This window comes from Anabas testudineus, chromosome 2, assembly GCF_900324465.2.
Source record: "Anabas testudineus chromosome 2, fAnaTes1.2, whole genome shotgun sequence".
Taxonomy (NCBI): Eukaryota; Metazoa; Chordata; class Actinopteri; order Anabantiformes; family Anabantidae; genus Anabas; species Anabas testudineus.
This window is the reverse complement of record NC_046611.1, coordinates 4402802-4424506: the sequence shown is the minus strand read 5'-3', so window position 1 is coordinate 4424506 and position 21705 is coordinate 4402802. Positions and strand designations below refer to the sequence as shown.

The 21705-nt window shown below is 42.2% G+C and overlaps 2 protein-coding genes across 2 annotated transcripts; both read left to right on the top strand.

Moving 5' to 3' along the window:
• Positions 1–8455: 8455 nt before the first annotated feature.
• lancl1 (LanC antibiotic synthetase component C-like 1 (bacterial)) lies at positions 8456–15199 on the top strand. The gene is made up of 11 exons (XM_026363156.1): positions 8456–8490; positions 9000–9106; positions 9423–9568; positions 9657–9774; positions 10053–10263; positions 10623–10764; positions 11114–11260; positions 12279–12461; positions 12806–12982; positions 13766–13838; positions 14452–15199. Exons 1-11 carry the CDS (start codon positions 8471–8473, stop codon positions 14526–14528), a joined length of 1401 nt encoding a protein of 466 aa, XP_026218941.1. The 5' UTR covers positions 8456–8470; the 3' UTR covers positions 14529–15199.
• A 2136-nt stretch (positions 15200–17335) lies between these two features.
• Positions 17336–20815, top strand: mylz3 (myosin, light polypeptide 3, skeletal muscle). Its single transcript, XM_026363158.1, has 6 exons — positions 17336–17573; positions 18092–18119; positions 19515–19658; positions 19847–20017; positions 20121–20198; positions 20299–20815. Exons 1-6 carry the CDS (start codon positions 17571–17573, stop codon positions 20325–20327), a joined length of 453 nt encoding a protein of 150 aa, XP_026218943.1. The 5' UTR covers positions 17336–17570; the 3' UTR covers positions 20328–20815.
• The last annotated feature ends 890 nt before the right edge of the window (positions 20816–21705 follow it).

Here is a 21705-nt window from a genome sequence, read left to right as displayed (position 1 = left end):
CATTAGTCAACCACCACAGGTAAAAACACAGACCCAAGGTCCCCTAATGGGAAATTAATGCACTTCAATGTACCTGCAGCCAAACAGAAAGAAATCGGCCACTGTTTTTCCCTCCACAAACGATGACTCACAGTGGATCTCCACAGTCAGCGAGGCCGCCGTGTATCATAAGCAGAGTCTTTGTGTGCAGAAGCAGCCCCAAATTGGAATCGGGGCACTGAGTGCACTTGTGTGCTGCCACTGGGTATACGGCTTAGTGGATGGATTGTTTCTTTTACTTGGAAAGAAGTGTGTGCTTAATGTGGAGTGAATTGTGTGTGATGCTTATCTTAAGCTTATGTGTTCATGGCTATAAGCTTGTGCTCGTGTGTGTTCACCTCTCAGCTCTGCACCCTGTCCAGAGAAAATGTGATCCTCTGTGGTGAGAATTAACCTTTGCTTTCCAGTTCATTTGTGTTTCATGTTACCTGAAAAGAAGGGAAAGGCTTAAAGTGTGTGTGTTTAACTTATGTTTTAATATGAAAAATGTCACTTATTGAGCTTTTTGAACAGTTTAAGTAAGAAAAAGAAACTCATTATCCCTGAAAGCAGCTTCCATTCTCTTTATGAATTATGTATTTGGATAAACCCATCGTCTCAAACAACCCATGCTGTATATCCACTGAGTTTATTTATTTATTTTAATTCAGCTTGGCTTGAGGATTTTATTGATCTAATTACTCGCTCAGTTTGACTGCGCAATCTAAACTTCTCCTGAAGAATCTCTGTTCTTAGTTCTAGCCGTGCATGAAGGGGTAAATAATTTAATGGTGCCCGTGTCCTGGCAGAAGTAAACACCGTTTGTAATGCTAAATACTTTGCTGAGCAGATCAGCTTACAAAGTATTTTGTACACAGTCACTTTGCTATGTGACTCACTGAATGTTCATTTGTGAGAAGCAAACTGTTGTTGTTGGGATTCCCAACAGACCACCAATACTAGCATCATATACTATCCAGCATTAAATTTAGTTTACTGCTAGTTGCTTTCACCGTCAGTTGCACGTTTACACTGCTGTTAATTTCCTTGTATAATGGTGCTTTCTCTGCGTTACCAGCTTTTCCATTAAATGTTAACTTTTAGGTTTGTACATATGTGATTTTGGCCATTCAGTCACCCGACAAATCACCAGGAAGCACACAGGTCGTGCTCTCTCTGTGAACTGTGCTGTGGCCCTTTTGTGCTGTTTATTCCAAGGGCCACGACACTGACCCTGCAGATATGCAGGAGGCAAAGTGCTGGGTGCAGCTGTCTGGTGGCCATAACCCTGTGAACCCTCCCTCGGACACACAGATCCATGTGCACACAAACTCCGAATGGAGGACGAGTATAAAACATGACAGCATTGGCAGGACCCGGAATGGCCGTGCCTCGTCCGCCCCTCCAAGGTGTTGGGATTCATAAAGACCCTGTGTACTCCTATCCGATGTGTATTGAGCACTTGTGACACATAAAACTGCCATGGCGTTATGAGAAATAACCACTGTCAGCTCACATCTGCGCTTCAAAAGATTTAAGCATGGATGGAGGAGAGGGGAGAAAAGAGAGGGACCAGGGATGCAGGCAGAGATGGACCGGAGTGGCGACGAGGCACAGAAGAGAGGGGGGGACAAAAGGGCAATCCGCATGGCAGCGCAGCATGATTCATGCTCATGCAACAGAGCAGAGACTTTTTCAAAAATACATGTGTTATATTGGCTTAGTCACTGGTTCAATACCAAAAAAGTAAGTAAACCTACAGAACCGCAGGTCCAGTTCATGAAAACGGTGTCCAACACTGTTCTTAACCTCAGATTAGATCCTGAAAATATGTTTTGTTCTTTCACTGTAATATTTTATCTAAATCTTCCTTTGTTCATCTTTCATCCCACTGGAAGATGGACAGATGATTAGATGATGGACAAATTGACATTAGATGTTAGATTGATGATTGAATGACTGGATAAAGGATAAACAGATGAATGTTAGATTAAATGCGGTGGACGACTGGATGGGTGAATACTGGATGTACTGGAAGGATTGTTTCTGATGGGCTATTAATGAATCAACTGATTCATGAATGGATGGATGTTAGACACATGATGTCGATCGTAGTATTTTACTCATTTTAAGCTACTAATTTTCAGCAATAAACTTCTTAATGTAATTTCTAGTATCACACAGTATTTGTAGTTGCTATATATCCTTCCAACACAAAGTGTTGCTTCCAGTTTGCACTTAACTGATTGTTTTTCACTTCTTCTGCTTAAAATAAACATTTTCCTAACACAAAATAATAAAAAAAATACTAATATAACCAGTTCTTTCAGTAATGTCACCCAGTACAACTGAGAAATAATTAAGCTGGAAACTCAAATTGATTTCCAAATGCATCTTTAGAAGCTGACTCCAAAAAGCAGAAACAACACGACAAAACCAGAACAAAAGAATTATTGATTCCGCATCCATTTAAAAAAAGCATCACGTTTATGGGCGGATAGATTCATGGATGTTAGATGATAGTTTGAGGGTTGGGTGATGGGTACATGGATGATTATTAGAGATATCGATTGATGGTGAGACGACTGTTTAATTGACGGCTAGAGTGATAGAGTGCACAGTAGATTCATGGATGCACTATATGGTTGATTAAAGGCTAATTAAAATACACAAAAACATAAAAATAATAAAATATATTTAAATTTATAACAAGTTCTAATATTTCTTCTTACTTTTGGCTTCTTTGGCAAAACTGTTGGCGCTCTGTGCAGCCGCCGTGGCTGAATAGACAGAGGAACCGGCGACATCTCCAGAAGATTACACAAAATTAGTTTTACCAACAAGCGAACATGCTGTTGACAGGAAGTCTTTTGGGAGACACTGTCCAACACCACCAGAGGAACCAGAGATTTGAAAAATGAAAACACACTAAATTGTACTAAATTTAGCTCAAATGAATTCATATAATTATTTCCACCGTGGCTGTTAAATCTAAATAACTGCCTGCCATAGGTTGTGCATCTGATTTAACACTGAGTAAAACACAAGTAAACAGACTTTGATGTTTTTTTCCTTCTGCCTTCACTGTGATGTTTTCAAGCATGGTGGACTAATGTGATTTTGAATGATGAGACGCGCTCAGCGTGTCTTCTAACTCACAGGGGGGTTCCAGGTAGTTCTACCTGTTAGCCAGCGGTTAGCCTAAGTGTCTGAGCGGGCTTCCCTGCGGCGAGGCAAGAACTTCGGCTCAGCGGGGGAGGAGAAGGAGGGAGGCAGAGGCAATTACAATCGTGTGCCGCCTTTCAATCGTGTCATCAGTCTTGTGAGATGAGGGAAGTTTGTTAGTGTATGATTCTGCACAAGTCCAACCAGCTAATAAACAGGCCGACTGTCTACATGCCTGAAATGTACACTAGTGAGAAAGATTTCGAAAACTCACGGACGAGTTTCTAGATTTCCAGGAGGATTCACTGGACACAATGAAAAATGAAGCTGTAAAAAGATGGGCTGTGACGTATCCTGTGCATGCAGTTAATAACGTTCAATCATTTTCTTCAGACTATAAGAAGATGAATCCTGTGTGATCTGCCAAAGTTAGTTGCCAAAGGATTATTTTGATATTGGTTAAGCGTCTTCTCTTGTTGGACCGAGGCAGTGAGAGTATCAGTAGGTGATGCTGTGCTCAATCTGTGGAGTTTGAAATAAAATCTACAGGTGTCTTTATCGTTTGCTTATTCTTTGATTGTCGCTCATTTAATCATAAACATGTAAACGTATTCATTTTAACTCAGAAACATTAAATTGATATTATCTCCTTCATAATTCTTGTCAACACACACACAAATCTGATGACAAATCATCGTCTACTGTTGCTTTCACTGTTTCTGCTGCGTGTGCACCGTCCAACTATCTGACAGTGTATAACGTTTTATCTTTCCACATATAAACTCTAACAGACTGGCTTCAAACTGAGACGGTGGAGCCACTTCAGCCCCCTCGTTTACTCTTCTCTTACCCTCCACCTCCTTCCCTGCGTGTTTTTCCATGCACAGGTTACCCTCCTCATCCTTTCTTGATTTCTTGATTTAGTTTCTTTCTCTTCCAGCCTCCAATAGGATTATGAACCAGCTTTGTCTGTATGTTTGTGTGTTTTGGGGTGTTGTTAGGCGCAGTGGGAGGTCTCCAAACAGAACAGAATCTTAATTTCAACCCCTCTCTGAGCTTTTTTGAAACCTTTTTATCCGTACCTCCTCCACATCATCGACCTTCCCGGGTGCTGAGTGAGTGAGAAAAAGAATGGAGGACAGGTGGCGTGGTGTTGGACGGATAGGTGTTAGTGCGAAGAGAGAGAGGGGGTCTCATGGCTCGGCACAATCAGAGTGGTTGCTGTTTTTAATGAGGAGCCTGTTTATTAAGTCCACTCAGGGAGACTCTGCAAGTGCTTAGCATTTGCTCTCTAATTAGTGAAGCTAAACAGTCCCTATTGCTGAGGATCAACCATTAGGGGTGCTGGGAGCACTCGGTGTGGTTGTGCATAGTGTGCAGTTTGTTGGCCAAATACTGGAGAAAGGAGGAGAAACAGTCAAATGTATTGTTATTACAAACAAAAGACTCAATATTTTTGGCATAAAATAATTAATTTCCACAGTCAAAGCAATGACGAAGAAACCAATTACATGCAAAGAGCCAGCACGCGCCACAGAGAGTGCACAAAAGTCAGGCAAAGTCACTACAAGGTGCCCACCTAGTGGTCGGTAACAGCATTGCAGCAAAGTGTCACCTAATTTTCCTGCTTTATTTGTCTAAATTGCAGCTGAAATTGCAGCAACCATTTCATTATCTTCATTACATACAATTTTCAAAACTGTGGGGTCACAATCATCAGCAACTATCAAGTGATAGACGGTCCACCTTTCCTAAGTATGTGTAGGTGGAGAACATGTTTCCCAGGCCCGAGTGCGGCACAGAGAGAGTCATGATGAGAGTGTTGACAAGGAAAACAACAGCGTTCTGCCACGGTTCCTTTTATCCACACAATAAAAGTCTCCCTGATTACCCTGTTCCCTGTCACGCAGATTGCAGTTCAAGTGCAGGAAGAGATGAGCGCTTTTTAGATCAAATTTTCATAACTCAATTTCAGGGGGAGAGGGGTTGTGGTGGGAGGACTGGCAGGAGAGAAAGACAGCGAGATATGTAAAAGTGTGCAATAACTGAGTTCAGCTTCCTTTGTCTGCATCCATTTCTCTCTGAGTAAAACCGTCAGCATTAGTGCAACGTATAACTTTCAAACAGTTGTACTAATTTAATAAAGTTAAAGATGATAATCATGTGTGAGTTGGTGTGAAAGTTGCCAACGATGCTTTTTTTATGATTCTTTTAATGCACAGTCCCCTTCAAAAGTACTGGAAATCTGTGAAGACACTGAGGTTTAAAATTAAAAGATAAATGAGAGCTTCCTTCAGTGGTTGTTGTTTGTTCTGGGTGGTTTCCGTCTTCTGTCTCTTCTTCAGCAGGTGAAGTGCGTGTTCTCTTGGATTAAGGTCTGGTGATTTATTTGGCCGGTGCAAAAACCTGAGTCCTGTGTTGAGTTGACAATAGTTTGTTGTCGAATAATTGCCCCTGCCATTTCAATACTTTTGGAGGACTGTGTACAACTTCAGCATTTTTTCCATAAATAAATCTATAACAGTTTGATCGATTCCTTCATTTATAGGTATTTTGTGAAATGATCAAAGCCTGTGTGGAGCAGGTCTTATGGCATTTTGCTGTTTTTAAATTTAAAGTCAGAGTTGAAGAATGGCCTTTGAATTGGTCATTTATTGCTCCGTCTCAGCATTAAAATGACAGTAATCGCCTCATGTACAGTATCATCATATTGTACATTACCTTTTAACGTACCGTGTTCTAATGCGCGTTTACAGCCCACACTGGGCTCCAGATAAATCCAGATTTATAGGTGTATTTGTCAGTGAACTACTCCGGTTGCTTGTCATGTAGTGGATGAACTGAGAAGGTTTAATACCATCGGTGTAACTCATGTACACTACTCATGTCTCTTTCCAGCGATAGCAGTATTACAGTGAGCGCAGTCTCCCCCTCCCCTCTCTGCCGTGTGCCTCCCTTATCTCTTTCTTCTCTATTACTTTCACTCATCTTCTATCTTTCACTCCCTTATTTCAGACCTTTCTCTCTGCTCCGCCTCAAATGCTTCAAGTTGTATCTTGTGTGCTTGTCTGTCACCTATCTTTCTTTCCTCCCCCTTTCCTCCCTCCCTCTCGCAGACAGTTGACTGGTATGGTGACACCAGGCTGTGTGTATTTTTAGAGCTGCCACAGATGGGGCCATGGCGGCATGTCACAGACCAGAATGTTCTTTATCTCAGTTGTCAGGCCATTCCCCGGGACCAAATGGATCCGGTCCACTCGGGGGGGAAGGTGGAGAAGAGGGGAGGCTTTTTCGCCCCCTCTCTCCCGGTCTTCAAATTGAGGTTTTAATTTTGTCCTCTGCTGTTAAAGGTGCAAATGAAATATACACTGCTTGAGAAGTGGCAGAAAGAAAATGCTCACAGCTGCAAACCTACGATCAAGTGGAGGTGATACTGACGGCCATGCCTCTCCAGGAAATAAATAAAAGGTTTAACCCTGAGGACGAAGCACAGCAGCTATCAATAGATATTACAAGAGTATTCATAACATTTGTCCTATTTCACAACAGCATCATGTGTTTAAATAAGACATTTGGCTTCAGCCACGTGAACCTTTACATTCACGATATACCCTGGCAAAACACTGAGTGTGCACATGTTCACTCACATGCTCCAAATACAGAGTTGGACAGCAGGTCGTTCTGATTCTGAGAAGTTTTTTTTTTTTTTTAAATGGATAGGGAGAATGAGAATTTGCTAAGGGCTATAACTAAAGGGTCAATTGGTCAGCTTTGTGCATCACAGTTTGGAGTCTGCTGAGACTCTGCTCTGGCAGCACTCACACTTTCTAGCAGCAGGCTGGCTGTCCACATGAATATAAAGGAGAGGTGGGAGACAAAGATGGAGGCAGACAGAGAGGAGTTAGAGAGGGAGAGAGACAGCGAATAAGATGATGATCTGAAGTTCGGTATGTCGGGCTGTCAGATTCGTGTGTTCAGGTGACCTGGATCACATTCGACAGGTGTGTGTGAAGTTTTCAGTGAGTTTGTTTTACTGTATGTCCAGCACAGTGGCGTGAAGTGAAGTGTTTCTATGGTTCTGGTATTGACACACATGTTCAGATTTGGCTATTTGTAGCTTCATTCACATTCAACCACATTTAATACGGTCTTGTAGTGAAGCGTGGCTTTAGACTAGTTTATGGACAATAATTTAACTCAACAAAGGAATAATTCAGCTTTGATTACACAGACAATACATACAATACACTTAATGTATGACATTTGTAAACAATAAAAAACTATACAGTATATCAGCAGCCTTATCTCTTAAAGGCCAACCGTGGAAATATTCTAAAATAAAAGAAAGTATGATTTTACTAAAGTAATCTGCAAGATGTGGTCTGAGCTTGCTTGTTGTCCTGTGCTAGAAACAACTGATGATCAATATTACTTCTAATTAATAATTTTCCTCCGTGAAGCTGGTTTTGCCACAGGCGCAGTGGGACAGAGACTCAGCTCAATAATGTGTCTTTCAACGAGGAGCTCTAATCAAGCCCGAAGGTCTCCTTCTGAATCTTGTCACATTCTGAACCTCATTTTCATTCCCTGTCCCTCAAGGCAAGGTAAAACAGTCCCGAGGTATTTGCAAAGGCTCTATGCTTTGCACTATATGACTAGCCTTCACCCGCAGCTCAGTCTATTGATATGGAAATAATGGGCAGCCAGGTTCTTCTAACTGAAGGCAAATAATGGAGCACACACACAAACACAAAGCACAGCAGTAATCACAAAAAACAAAAGCGTGACAGTGGTGACTGTAGCAAATCTGGTGCTTTCGCTAATAAAAAGTGACAACTTCATTTGCAATTTTCAAAGACAAGGTTACGCAAGTCATCATAATGGGGACGTGGAAAATCCTGCATGTAAGCAATTTAGAATTCTGTTGAGTTGAGAACACAGTCTGTGTTTAAAAACTCTGCAGTTCAAGGTTTGTCGTGCGTCTGTGGTTTTTGCATTAGCAGTAGGAAAAGTCTCTGCAATAAGTGGGAATGTGGAACATCGGCAGAGAGACTCAGCTGCCAATCAATAGCAGCCCCTCTCTGTGACTACAGTAATTATCATCACCATGCACAGGAGCGACATGTTATTTGGGCTTTGCAGAAGGTCAAGAGCACATTGGTGGCATATGTTTCCATGGAGGCAGTGTGTGTGTGTGTGTGTATAAACTGTGCCCCGCCCTGCGAGCATGAATTAGGCCTTGTGTGTTTGTTTTGGAAGTCATAGGCATCCTCAGCATGGCGTCGTCATGTGGGAATTGTTAAAAAGGTGAGAGACTGGTTCGGCTGTGTTCATAGAAAAAAGTGTCAGTGATTGTCGAATTACATCTGTGTTGACTGGGTGATATCTCAGATTAGAGTCTTACAAAGCTCCAAGTGGGAAGATGATGTAGTGTTGTTGCAGGTTGATATCTAACTATCTCTGTTAGCAGTCAAAGGTAATTTAATCACAATGTTTTAGTGTTCAACAGTCTTCATAAGCCAACGTGACTAAAAAGTCCTAGAGTAGGCCTATTAAGTTTTATTATGTGTGAATGAAAATGATCAAATCTAAGCAGCTACTGAGTTTGTAGTTTTAACAGGACCTGCAGATGAACAGTATACAAGGCAGAAAGCTCCAGAAAATAAATTGTTGGTGCTAAAAAAAATGTCTTCTTGGTTGTTCAATATGCTACAAAGCTGCACTCTGTGTTTTACTCATTTAAGTTTACACACATTTCCTGTGATAATATTCATATAAATAAAAAGTTTTTGAGCGCTGGTTTTTGTGCGCTGCAGTGACACTTCCGCTACAGCAGGGGGCAGCAGCTCTGGATGGAGCTCAACTCCCGTTCGGTGCATCAAACAACGAAGAAGACCAAACGTCAACAGTGCAGCACTTGCAGGTATCTGTCTGTGTTCAGATTACAATATTCTGCTCAAACATGTCGGCGCTGCATGAATATAACACACATATATATGTTTTATTACACATTTATGGCTGAAAGTGCACGACTGCGTGTTGGGCGCTAGCTTTAGCTGTGTGGCTAAGCTAACTAGAAGCTGCTGCGAGCTAAACTGTCCTTAGTTTGTGAGTGGGTGCAGCTCTGCAGAACAGGCTCCGTGTGTTATGTGGCTAAAAGATCGATACCTCGCTATTTTTAACCTAACTTCTATTTCGCTGCTGTCTCCTGCTCCTCGTATTGCCTCATCTCTCTGCAGATTTATCTGACCCAGATAGATTATTGGATAGAAAGCAGAACAGCAACAAGGCTGTGAAAATGGACACAAGAGCCTTGAAGAATCCGTATCCCGACTATGATGGGAGTCCTGCGTCCACACAGGCGTTGTTTGACTTTCAGGGAAAGGTAAAGCATGTGGAAGCTAAGTGCAGTTACTGTAGGCTTAAGTGTTTCATGTCACTCTCATTTAATCTTTCTTTAATCTCTTGCTCAGCTCACATCAGAGTTTGCACAGAGACTGAGCTGCAAAGTCAGTGAGCTTTTAGCTGTCATGGAAAATGGGCTGAAGTCTGCAGATCCAAGGGACTGCACCACGTACACTGGCTGGGCAGGTGATCACACCTTTCAACACGTGGTATAAGTTATATTATGTGCACTGGATGAAAGAAACAGCATTGATTTTCATGTAACTCTCTTTTTCTGTACTGTATCAGCCCCACATCATGTTTTGCCTGACAAACAGTTCAAAGCCTAAACACTTGGATCTTTTTTAATTAAAATATCTAGTTTACTGCTGTGTCTAGGAGATGAATAGATGTTCACATTTTAGGAGCTGACGTGCACATGCTTTAAGATTAGATCATGGTTGCATGTACCTATTTGTCCACAGGCATTGCTCTGCTCTACCTGCACCTCCACAATGTGTTTAAGGAGTCCTCCTTCCTTCAGAGAGCGCTTGAGTATGTCAGCCACAGTCTGAAGTGTTTGACCCGACGCCATGACGTCACCTTTCTGTGTGGGGATGCGGGGCCTCTGGCTGTGGCTGCTGTGGTCTACTATCGCCTGCAGAGGGGGCAAGAGACTGACGAGTGCATCAACAGGTTACTCAAGAATAAGTGGCTCCTCTCACTGATGTATTCATTTAAAATGTTTGTTAAGATAGTTACAGTTTTATAATTTCATGGGATTTTTCTCTTTTTATTTGTTTCCTTCTTGTCTGTAATGTCCTGTAAACACAGCCGACTGCAATCAGAGCTTTCTCACTGCAGTTGTATAAAAAGTGGTAGTTCTGTAGTGCGGTACTTAAAATGTACAGTTTATGTTTTGTTGATGTATAATCATGTGGCAAAGATATTATTGTCCAGTAATTTTTTACTGGGCAGGTGATCATGAAGCGAACGAGAACATTTCATTCTGAATTTAGAATTTTTTCGTTTTCTGTTTTCACTGGATCTCTCAGACTGCTGCAGTATCACCAGGCTGTGGTGACAGGTGGGCTGCCAGACGAGCTGCTTTATGGGCGGATGGGTTACCTGTACTCCCTCATCTTCATCAATCAGCAGCTGGGACATGACAGGATCCCCCTGCAGTACATTCAACAGGTGAGCCAGATGTGGACGAGGTTTACTAGTTAACTAACTAGTTACCTTCCTTTGCACTACATACGCTGTGGTAACCATGGAGCTTTTGTAAAATAGAAGAAGAGAAAACAGCATTGACTAAATAAGGAAAAATTAAATAAATAAATATTAGGTATATTATATTATAATCCTGCTTCTTTACTTTATACAGTAGGTTCCTCCACTCGGTGATCTCGGTTTCCTTTGATTGAAGATTTGCTTGCTCTAACACATATCGATGTTCGGTTGCTCTAATTTACTTTCATTGATTTCTTTCAATTGTGCAGATGAGGTGCATTTGTGAGCTGGGATTTGTTGTCTCCTTCCTCAGATCAGCGAGGCTGTGTTGGCGTCAGGCGAGCACCTCAGCAGGAAGTTCAGGATTCAGAACCAGAGCCCCCTGATGTATGAGTGGTACCAGGAGCAGTACGTTGGCGCCGCCCATGGCCTGGCTGGCATCTACTACTTCCTAATGCAGGTAAAACGAACCTCTGGCTGTGTTGCCTCTGATCAGTCTTAGGTTTTAAGCTTGTCAGTCTCCTTCCTTTTCAGTTCACATAATGTCATCGGGATGAGTTACAGAGGTAGGTTGACCAAGACTAAAACCTCTGTAGTCAAACAATTAGAACCATAGGAAACAAGTTAAAGGGACTCTCTTACTTACGTTACTTGTACTTCATATTTTGCTGTTTATCAGCTTGCTGAGTTGTTGTGGGTTTGCAGGTGAGGAAACAAACCTTTACTCTTGTCACTGTATGAAGCAACGTGTTCCTGTCTCATTTTACACAGAAGGTTTCATGTTCGTAATGTTTACAGAGATGTCAAAGTTAGGACCATGTGAGACAGTACTTTTCCTTTAAACCACAGTCAGCAGCAGCTACTCGCACTGTTTTCCCACCATAGATCTACCTCAACTTAAAAATCAACCTAAATCTAAAAATGATAATTATATTGCAAAGAGAACTAAGAGAGAATACTTTTTTTGCTCTGAATGTAAGTACTACTCTCCCCACTCACCTCAGTAACATAAGATTTTTTGTCAGTCATATGAGACACAAATTCATCCTCGCGTCTGTGCATTAGTTTCTCTTGTGATTAGCTATTATACTTACTTCTGTCAGAATTACAAGACCAATACTATATACAGAGCCTGCATATATACAGTGGCAAGTAAAAGTATGTGAACCTTGTGGAATTTCATGGTTTTCTGCATTCCTTTCTCATAAAATGTGACCCGATCTTCATTTAATTTAAGAGTATTAACAAACATAATGTGCCTCAAATAATAACACAAAACAAATTCTGATCTTTTCTCTTTATTGAGAACAACTTGTTGTGAAAGTGGAAAAAGTATGTGAACCCTTTGAATAATGACCTCAAAAACACTAATTGGAGTCAGGAGTTAGCAGAAGTTGAGAACATTTATTTAAAGGTTGTGGTCAACACTGTAGCTTATTTGTTCTCTTGCTGTGTTTACCACAATCTCTCCATCACAGCCAGGCTTGGTCTCTGTGGTGGAGCATGTTCACAGGCTGGTGAGACCCAGCGTCGACCACGTCTGCCGTCTCAAGTTCCCCTCGGGAAACTACCCACCCTGCATCGGCGATGATCGAGACCTGCTGGTGCACTGGTGCCATGGATCACCTGGAGTAATCTACATGCTCCTGCAGGCACACAGGGTAACAACGGTGTTGTCACTGCAGTTATTTTTTTTAAGTATACAAAATGAACAAAATATGGACTGAATACTGTTTTATACAGTGGAGAGTTCACTGACAGAGTCATACTGCCATCTTGTGGCGAAGGTAACTCAGTTCTGGTTTAATTTGAGCTCAGATGGTGTTTAGTGTTTACTGCTGTCGATTCATATTAGCTCAGTGATCATCACAGTGTGCTGACGCTTCTTAACATATCTTGTTTATGCAGAGTTGATGGGTTCCATATAAACAGTAGCACTAGGGTTTCTCTGATATTTTTCCCAGTTCAGATAGACATGAGTTAGATGCTTCTCCTCTTGTTCCAGGCCTTCGGCGCTCCTCAGTACCTGGCGGATGCCTTACAGTGTGGAGAGGTGGTGTGGAGGTGGGGTTTGCTGAAAAAGGGCTACGGGCTGTGTCACGGTGCGGCGGGTAACGCCTACGCTTTCCTGGCCCTCTACCGCCAAACACAGGACCCCAAGCACCTTTACAGAGCCTGCATGGTGAGAGCAGTCAAACTGCTTTAATAATGTAATCAGTATGCATCATCCACACGCTACAGTAGCCGTCAAACAACTGGAGATATTAATTGTGGCGCTCTAGCATTAAATCTATCTTAATTAGCATCCAAATATTTGATTAATGCTTCAGCAGTTTGACTGAGGAGTTAGATGAATGTCTCACACTGACCTGCAAACTTTCTCTACGGATTGTTGATATGTGTGTTTCTTCATCTAATCAAGTAGTCATCACACTCACAAGGGGTCATTTACATTGTATTTGTCCTTGGCTATTCTCTGACTTTGACGTGTAATGTGAAAGTCATATTAAACTACACATCTAATCATAGCACAGTTGGCCCCTCGCCAGTCCTAAAATTGAAAATTATTCCAGAAGCGGTGGGCATGAGAGAGGCGGGGCCTCATATGTTTATTGACAGTAGGTTGATTAGCTGTCGCTGCAAGTCGGCGTCAAAAGTGGCCTGAGCCGGCTGCTAGCAAGCTCCCGCTGGGTCCGCTCCAGGTGGCGCGAGTCCCACGTGTGCTTTCATTAATATGAGTCTATTCATAGAGGATGGAAATAGACTCCTCAGATGTCACATGCTCCCAGTGCAGCAGAGTGACACTGTGGTCATAACCTGACACCTCGACAGATGCTATAATTTCACCGAGAGGAGCACAATTTGTAGCAGTTGTTGACATTGCTCGCTATTCTCCTGAGACAGCTCAGCTCCAGCACGATGACCATGACACCGCCTCTCTCTCTCTATCTCCTTGTCTCTACAGTTTGCAGACTGGTGTATGAACTATGGCAAACACGGATGCCGAACACCAGATACTCCCTTCTCCCTTTTTGAAGGTAATATATGATGGCGTGTCCCACTTGGTGCAGACACCACAGCCAGTAAAAGCCTCGCAACAAGGTCTAAACCATCCGAACCGAACAGAGAGCCCAGAGTATTTTAAAGTGCGATCACTACAAATTGCTGCTCTTTTGGGAAAGAGAATATCTACAAAAAGGCCTTTAATTCCCAAAGCAATTGTAAATAAAATCATATTTGTTTGCTTCACTACTTCCATTACTGGCATCATCGCTATAGAGCCTCTGGGTCTGCGCAACATTAGTGCTTATTTGTTGTGTTATCATCGTCTCCGCTGTAGTGGACAATAAAGTTGCATTGTGCAGTATAAGTAATGTCAGCTTTATTAGAAATCTAATGACTGCAAACATACTCAGTGAGTTTTCAAGGTCACCAGACGGTTTACAGACACTGCAGGTGCATCAGTTACAGACGCAGCAAAATTCACCTCAAAAATATTTCATGTTGCAAGAAAGTGGTTTAAACAAAGATCTGCACAGACCAGTGTAGTATGAGCTTAACGAACCGCCCTCACCCTAAAGCACTGCAGCATCCTAATGTGACTCTGTTACACTGGAGCTGTAAACTCACTGTGTCACTCTGTGTTTGCAGGAATGGCCGGTACCATCTATTTCCTGTCTGACCTCCTGCAGCCAATGAAATCAAGGTTCCCAGCCTTTGAGGTGTAAACGTTTCTCCACAGGTAGTCCTCACCCACTCTCACTCTGAAAAATACCACCACGAGAAGACCCATGCATCAGCGCTCTTTATCACACACTCATGCATGGAAACACTGCGTTTTGTCAGGAGAAATAATATTACTAGGACTTGACAAGTCTTGATTACTCCAGCTTCAGACATCGTGCCACAGTTCTGCTGCTTCGTTCTACTGGGAACTTGATGTTTTCAACAGGATCAATCCTATATTCACAGCTCGATTTGTATTATCTTGACTGTATGTGAAGCTTTTTCAGCTTGCAGACATTGTTTTGTGTATAAGTAAAAGTCCTGCTGTTGCTTGGATTGTGATGTATTCAAGGTTTCAGCATAAAACAAGGAAGCTATTTTTCAGTTTAACACATAAAATGGGATTGTGGGAAAACTAAATAGTGTTTTGTTGTCAGGTTACAACTGTATATATCTAGTCTTTATGTGGCATGAGCTATAAGAGGAAGGGCTGCTTTAGTTGGTGTTTTTCTTTCTTTCTTTAGACAAAGCATCAGCAGCAAAGTTATTGTAGTTTCACTGCGCTAAATACAGTGCAGTACGAGCTGCGTCATGTGTCAAGGACATAACCCAGGAGTGTAAGCTGTTCTCTGCCCTTTACACTGTCTGAGCAATAAAACCAGTGTCTTTTACAGTCGTTGCCCTGTTGTGAATTTCAGCAGCTCCGGTTCTTGTTTTGATCCGTCTGTGCAGCAGCACGATGAGCCACAGTGGGGCAGCATAGAGACACGTGTGAACCTGACCCCCTGGCAAATGAAGTACATTCATAGATAGTATAGTACAAGACAGTTTCAAAATGCCCACAGTGTGAGATACTTTGATTTGGTTATGTAATCGTCCACACAAGAATGCGCAAAACATTCAAACACTCAGTTTAAAGACATTCAGCTCCTTAATGAAGCCACAAATGATTCTCCCCCTTCCTCCACTGCACTCTATGCTCAACTGGTCGAGCCTCTATTCCAAATAAGGCTCATGTAACCCCCTGAAAACCAAGTGGTTTTTTAAGAGCCCAGTGCGTCTTTATGACCCCACCAGCTCAGGTTTTTAGACACCAAAGAGGAGAGTTTGTCGAGGTGGGGGTGGTGGTGCGGGGCGGTCGTTACTGTACCAGAGAGTCTTGAGAGGTTGAAGAGGAGAAGTGCTCATTTTCTCCACCCCCACCTCCACTGAGCTGGCCCAGCTTGAGAGAAACCAAACACCTCCAGCAGCATTGGGAGTAAAAATAGTGCTCATCTGTCCATGGGTGGGGTCTCACAGACATGTCTTTCACTTCGGTTCACTCACTCCTACAAATGTCCCCCAACTCCTTTCCTTCTGACTGTCGACCACTCTGTATCACAAAGACGATGACAAGTTGGTCTGGCAGCACAAACGCACTGGCTACTCACACTGTAGGTGAATGATCTAATCCTGCACAAATACACGTAGATGAAGACATTTGACATTTCTGGGTTACAACAATTTATGGGGCTAATAAAAATGTTTTAATGACTAAAACATATTAATTGATTAAACTCAGGGAACCAAAGGTTAGGTTGAGTAGAAATTCACTTTACACTGCACAAAAATACAGACGAGGAAAATGATTTGCACAGGGTGCATTACACTGTGCTGATATTTGATTTCTTCCAGTTTCCTCTGGTCATGAAATTCTGAAGCAAATACAGAATACAGTGTTTTCTAGCTCTGGAAAGTAAAGTATATTGATATTGACTGTGTTTCTCTGACCTGATAATCGCCCCACAAGTCCCAGCTGATGAGTGAACCTAGTTCTGGTTCTACTGTTGGAGAAGACAAAACGTCTTTTAACAAAAACATGCAGCCACTTACAGCCAGTCAGTAATTTTCATTCATGTGATACAGTGGGGAAACAATGAGGTTGAGTTTCAACAAAAATCAGGTAAGATCCTCCAGCATCTGCAGTTTAAGTCATGCAGGTTAAACCAAATGTGATCAGGTTTGAATTCATGTGTTAGTACTTTAGTACTAAGTCAGAATCCATCACCCGTTCTCTCCCTTTAATAGCAAACGTTAGTTTACTTAAGGCTGCTTCTGATATTGTCATCAGCACCATGGAGAGCGCTGTGGAGGTGGAAGTGTTAGTGAAGCAGCTCTGCGCTGCAGATTAGGAAGTGGTACCTTTACACTTATTGATCTTTTTATAACCTCAAAACCAGATTTTCACACTATTGTATTTTTATTCAGATGCTCACACGTAACGCCCAGGAGTCATATCAAGTTGTAAACTTGTAAGTTCTTCTATATGTATCGTAAATGTATTTTATTTATATCTGCATACATGCTTACTGATAATCTGCTCTGCTTTTCAGGACAGATCCATTCGACAGTAATGTCCATAAACCTCATAGAGTAAATCAGTTTCAGTCGTTAAGTTAACCACCACGTGCAACGCTAAAAGTTAACTTTTCCTAAACCTGACTGAATTGAATCGTAATTTTAGATGGTTTTTTTTGCTCAGCTGTTATTTAACCATAAGAGGAGGAGCAGTCGACGTTTAAAAATACCACCTTGTAAATGAACTCTCTGGGCTTGGAGCCTTCCTGAAGTTCGCCACTAAGCAGCTGAGTTTTCTGCATTTTCACCTACACAAGTATCAACTGCACGTCTCCTCCAGACAGATGACTTTTAATGTGAAGCCGATATAAAGATATAAAGACTCTTACTAAAAATAAGTTTATAAACTGTTACAAATCTTGAGACGCAGAGTCTTGACACAGTTCTTTTGCTTCCTAAAAATAGCCCTGTCCCCTTCTAAAGGCCTACTCCCACTGCTCTGAGGATGCACAGCTCTCCTTTCCGTTTGCCCTAAGAAAGTTAAAGATGTTCCAGCGTGTCATCTGATCCGCCCTATGAGCATTCGTGACATCACATGCCTGGGTTAAATAAGAGGGGGCTTTGACCATGGCTCAGGACCAGTCTGTCTTGGGACTTCGGCTTCTCATCTCCTTTCTTTCCGCTCTAGCAGCTCCTACTCTCCAAAAATGGTGTGTACAAAATTGTGTTTTGGACGTTTCAGGTGGTGCGCTACCGTTGGAGTTACTTTTTCTTCAAACCAGGGGCGAAACTTGGTGACATGTGTTTGGATACCATCTTTCCAAAACAAGCCCAGAATTGGGACTTTATTGGCCTCACTGAAATTGTGCTAGGGACTGACTGGCCTTTTTGATACTTAACAAAGTTAAATTCCCAGAGGATTTCAAGGCTGAGATTGTTATTATGCGCTCAGGACCACTGCCTTGAAATAAATCCAAAATACAAGGAACATGTCATTAATTTCACCCTCTATCACTAAATTCAGTTTTACACAGTTAATGGGAATAAATCTGAGTATCATTAGTAATTGTGCATAAGCTGTATTTTGTCTGTGCTATTTTTACACTCTATTATTATTATTATTATTATTGTTATTGTTATTATTATTCATCCCTCTGTGTTCATGCATTTCTAATTATACCCCTCTGTTTGTGTATTTGTGCGTTTTTGTGTTATTTTTATGTGACAGACCGAGTTCACAGCGGATCAGATTGAGGGTAAGTGAACAAACTGTAAAATTCATCATCAAGTCATCCCTTACAAATAACCTGACACGTGAGAGTCCTACTCTCTCATCATCGTGCATGGTGGCATTACCAGCAATTATCAAACTAAACAAACCAGAGAAGCTGCAGACTGGTTCAACTGAACCTTAAATCTAGACTCGGTGCTAAACGTTGGAAGAAAGGATGACCGCTATATGGCATGCCATTCCACAGACTTGTCCAGTTGTCGAGGATGATTTGGGAAATGTCTATTCTAAGCTGACCTGCAGTTGCTTTGTCTGCTAAGTCAGAGTCAGAGGTGTTAATCCAGAGAGCAGGTTCTAAGATGCAGGCCCAATGGCATCTTCTTACACTAGGAATCCAAACTGTGATCGTCTGGCACTGTCCCCCTGAGCCCGTTGTTCAGTGCTGAAAGCGTTGCCCTTCATAAACCTTCCCAATACGTGATGTGGATCTGTAAATGAGTTAGCTTGTATTTTTGTCACTATGTCTGTCAGAACATCCTGATTGCACATTTCCAAGTTGCAGGGCAAAGCTTAAAAGTGCTTCCTGTCAAGTTCCTTAATCCATACAGGCTTTCAATTTTGCACCCAAAAAGGAAAAAGTGCCTCTTCTGCACATTCTTGTACATTTATACTACTGTACATGTCTACTGTGTGGTTGGCTGCCAGTGGTGTTCATTACACTGCACTCAGCATTCTTATGTTTAACTTGAGCAGGGCCACGGGGGCCATGCCTCTATATGGCTTGGGTCACTCTGTCAGGGTGTATCAGTTTGCCCCCGATGTCACTGGAAATGCCTCCCAAATGCAAGTGCAGGCATGAGTGGAGGAGGGGGTGGAGAATGGCAGGTCCAGCTGTTCCTGCTGCTGCTATCAGAAACCACATAAGAGCATTAATCTGTTAAAAAGTCACTTTGATCCGACTTCCTGGTAGGGTTCATACAAATAGACGACCTTTGCCCAGGCCGCAGCTGGTACCTTCCCCGTCTCAGCTTGGATACAGCTGTCGCTCCCAATTAGCTGAGAACAATGACGGAAGTATGCAGCTTTTGCTGCCTTTAGTCTTCCAACTCGGCCTAGCACCACATAGCTGCTAGAGCCCTGTAATGAAAAGAATAGAAAAGTTAAAGGGGATGGAGCCAGTGGGCACCAAAAGAAGAACAGTACGAGCATTGATTTGATGGCAGTGTAAAGAGGATTCTTAATGAATTCTTCTTTTACTATTTGCCATTTGATTCAAGTCCAAACTGCCTTCATGCTTCCATGAGTGTTCAGCCTTTGATAGAGCTTAACTGAAGTTCAGAATCGTGTATTTTTTTTGTTCTTTGTGTCGGTACTTTGTGACTTAAACTTCTCTCTTGACTCTCTTCTCTCCCCTGACCAGACTTCAAGGAGGCTTTTGGTCTCTTTGACAGAGTTGGTGACAGCCAGGTGGCCTACAACCAGGTGGCTGACATCATGCGCGCTCTGGGCCAGAACCCCACCAACAAGGACGTTCAGAAGATTCTGGGCAACCCATCCGCCGATGGTAAGACGCCCACAGCATGCAGACAAGAACCAGACAAAGCCTAAAAATAAATAAAAGGCGTTTTTCACTTGATGATGAATGAGACATTTCTTTACTAGAAGCTAAAACTAATGCATCGCCTCCAACTGTCCGTGACCACAAACAGATCAAAGTTTGTGTTGTAATGTGTGATGTGTGTAACTCAACAGACATGGCCAACAAGAGGCTCAACTTCGACGCTTTCCTGCCCATGCTGAAGCAGGTCGACGCCCTCCCCAAGGGTACCTACGACGACTACGTTGAGGGTCTGCGCGTCTTCGACAAGGAGGGCAACGGCACAGTCATGGGCGCTGAGCTGCGCATTGTGCTGTCCACCCTGGGTGAGTGTCGAGTCGCCGTCTCCAAATATAGAAGCACACAAATATAGTTTGCTTTGCACGTACAGCGGGTGAAATCCTGACATGGATCTTTCTGCGACTGCAGGAGAGAAGATGAGTGAGCCTGAGATCGATGCCCTTATGGCTGGCCAGGAGGACGAGAACGGCAGTGTGCACTATGAGGGTAAGGTCTTCATTTCCCAGCATGCCTCGTCTTCCCGTTTTTGACTTTTGACAAATATAGAAAGACAAACATTTGAACGTGTTCGTTGTCGTCTCTGCAGCTTTCGTCAAGCACATCATGTCTGTGTAAGAGGCCAGCAGTAGGAGTGCTGAAGGAACTGTAGCTCGCCTACAGACAGCCTACGGTGTTCAGGACATCTACACTGTTTCAAAGACCAACCAAGGAAAGACAAGGACTATGTACAAGGGATGTTGAAGCAAACCCATCTTGTTGTTTATTTTGTTTTCCTTTGCATTTCGTCTCACGCCCTCCTCTATCGGGACATCGCCTCTCCATTGTAGACCCCTATCACTTGGCCTCTACTCCCCCCCGGGGCGTGTCTCCACTCGCCGCATGGGGTGAGGAACGGGGGAGAAGGGGTGACCACTCATCAAGTGAGGGTAGATCCCTCCCTTCCCACCGCCACCTCATTCAGTCACGCAATCACTGGCCCAGCAAAGCCAAAGGTGCTGGAGAATGGTTGTGGATTGACCGCCAAAAGTCTCCCACCTCCCTGAAAAGTTTTATTTATTTTCACTCTGTTCATGTCAGAATAAACTTTTCCAACGTACATCCCATCTCGGTTGATTCTTGATCTTTCATTGTCCACGTACACTTCCAGATGACCGGTAACAAAACACTGTAGACGTCAAAGATATGTAACCGATGAAATAGCAAATGAAAAGTTAAAAACTGGAAAATTAGTCCATGAAGATTATTAAATAAAAAGACAGAAAGAAAAGAATAAAACTGGATCCTTCACTGCTACATTCTGTGCCTTATTGTTCAATTGGCTTTTTTTAATCCGTTATCTATAAGATTGGCATAATGGAAATATCATGCATCCTATACAGGTGATGCCACAAATAAAGTCTCCTGTTTATGAAAATGACACAAAGACAGCAACTCTGAAAGGAAACAGCCTTTTTGTTTTATATTTAATGCATAAATAAAGTTGTTACTGCAAAAAGAATATATGTATTTATTTAAAGCATCATTTTTAAGCTCTTAAACATAGCAGAGCAGAGCAGAAAGCAGGAATACCTCACACAAAACCTTTGCAACCTGGATCAGACATGTTGAGTTTGAACCTTAAAAGAGTCTGACCCCTCCTGGTGTAACGAGGACACATGCACACTTTAAGATTGGTCATATGAGTTCATATACATGTTTTCCTTTTTGTTTTCATTTAATGTTTTATTACGATAAGATAAAAAAAACAACAACTCCTATTTATTCTCAATAAAATACAACTTAAATATTATTAAATCATTTCCATATTTTCTGTAAAGGGTTTTTGGTCAATAGGTGGCAGAGTTGAGCCAGAATGACCCTAATATCTTTAGTAGAAGAAGAAATTTCTGCACTAAGAGAAGGGAGAAGTAAGAGGTCTCACTCTGCTGCACTTTTGTGTGTAAATATATAAATATCTTTAGCCTTTCATAATAAGGTTTATAAAACTAGATGA

Excerpts from the sequence above, each read along its gene's own strand:
- lancl1 (XM_026363156.1), top strand. The coding sequence starts at position 8,471 with ATGTGGGAATTGTTAAAAAG. Across the intron at positions 9,107-9,422 it reads CAACAGTGCAGCACTTGCAG|ATTTATCTGACCCAGATAGA; the intron begins GTATCTGTCTGT and ends ATCTCTCTGCAG. Across the intron at positions 9,775-10,052 it reads CACGTACACTGGCTGGGCAG|GCATTGCTCTGCTCTACCTG; the intron begins GTGATCACACCT and ends ATTTGTCCACAG.
- mylz3 (XM_026363158.1), top strand. Across the intron at positions 19,659-19,846 it reads GGGCAACCCATCCGCCGATG|ACATGGCCAACAAGAGGCTC; the intron begins GTAAGACGCCCA and ends GTAACTCAACAG. Across the intron at positions 20,018-20,120 it reads CATTGTGCTGTCCACCCTGG|GAGAGAAGATGAGTGAGCCT; the intron begins GTGAGTGTCGAG and ends CTGCGACTGCAG.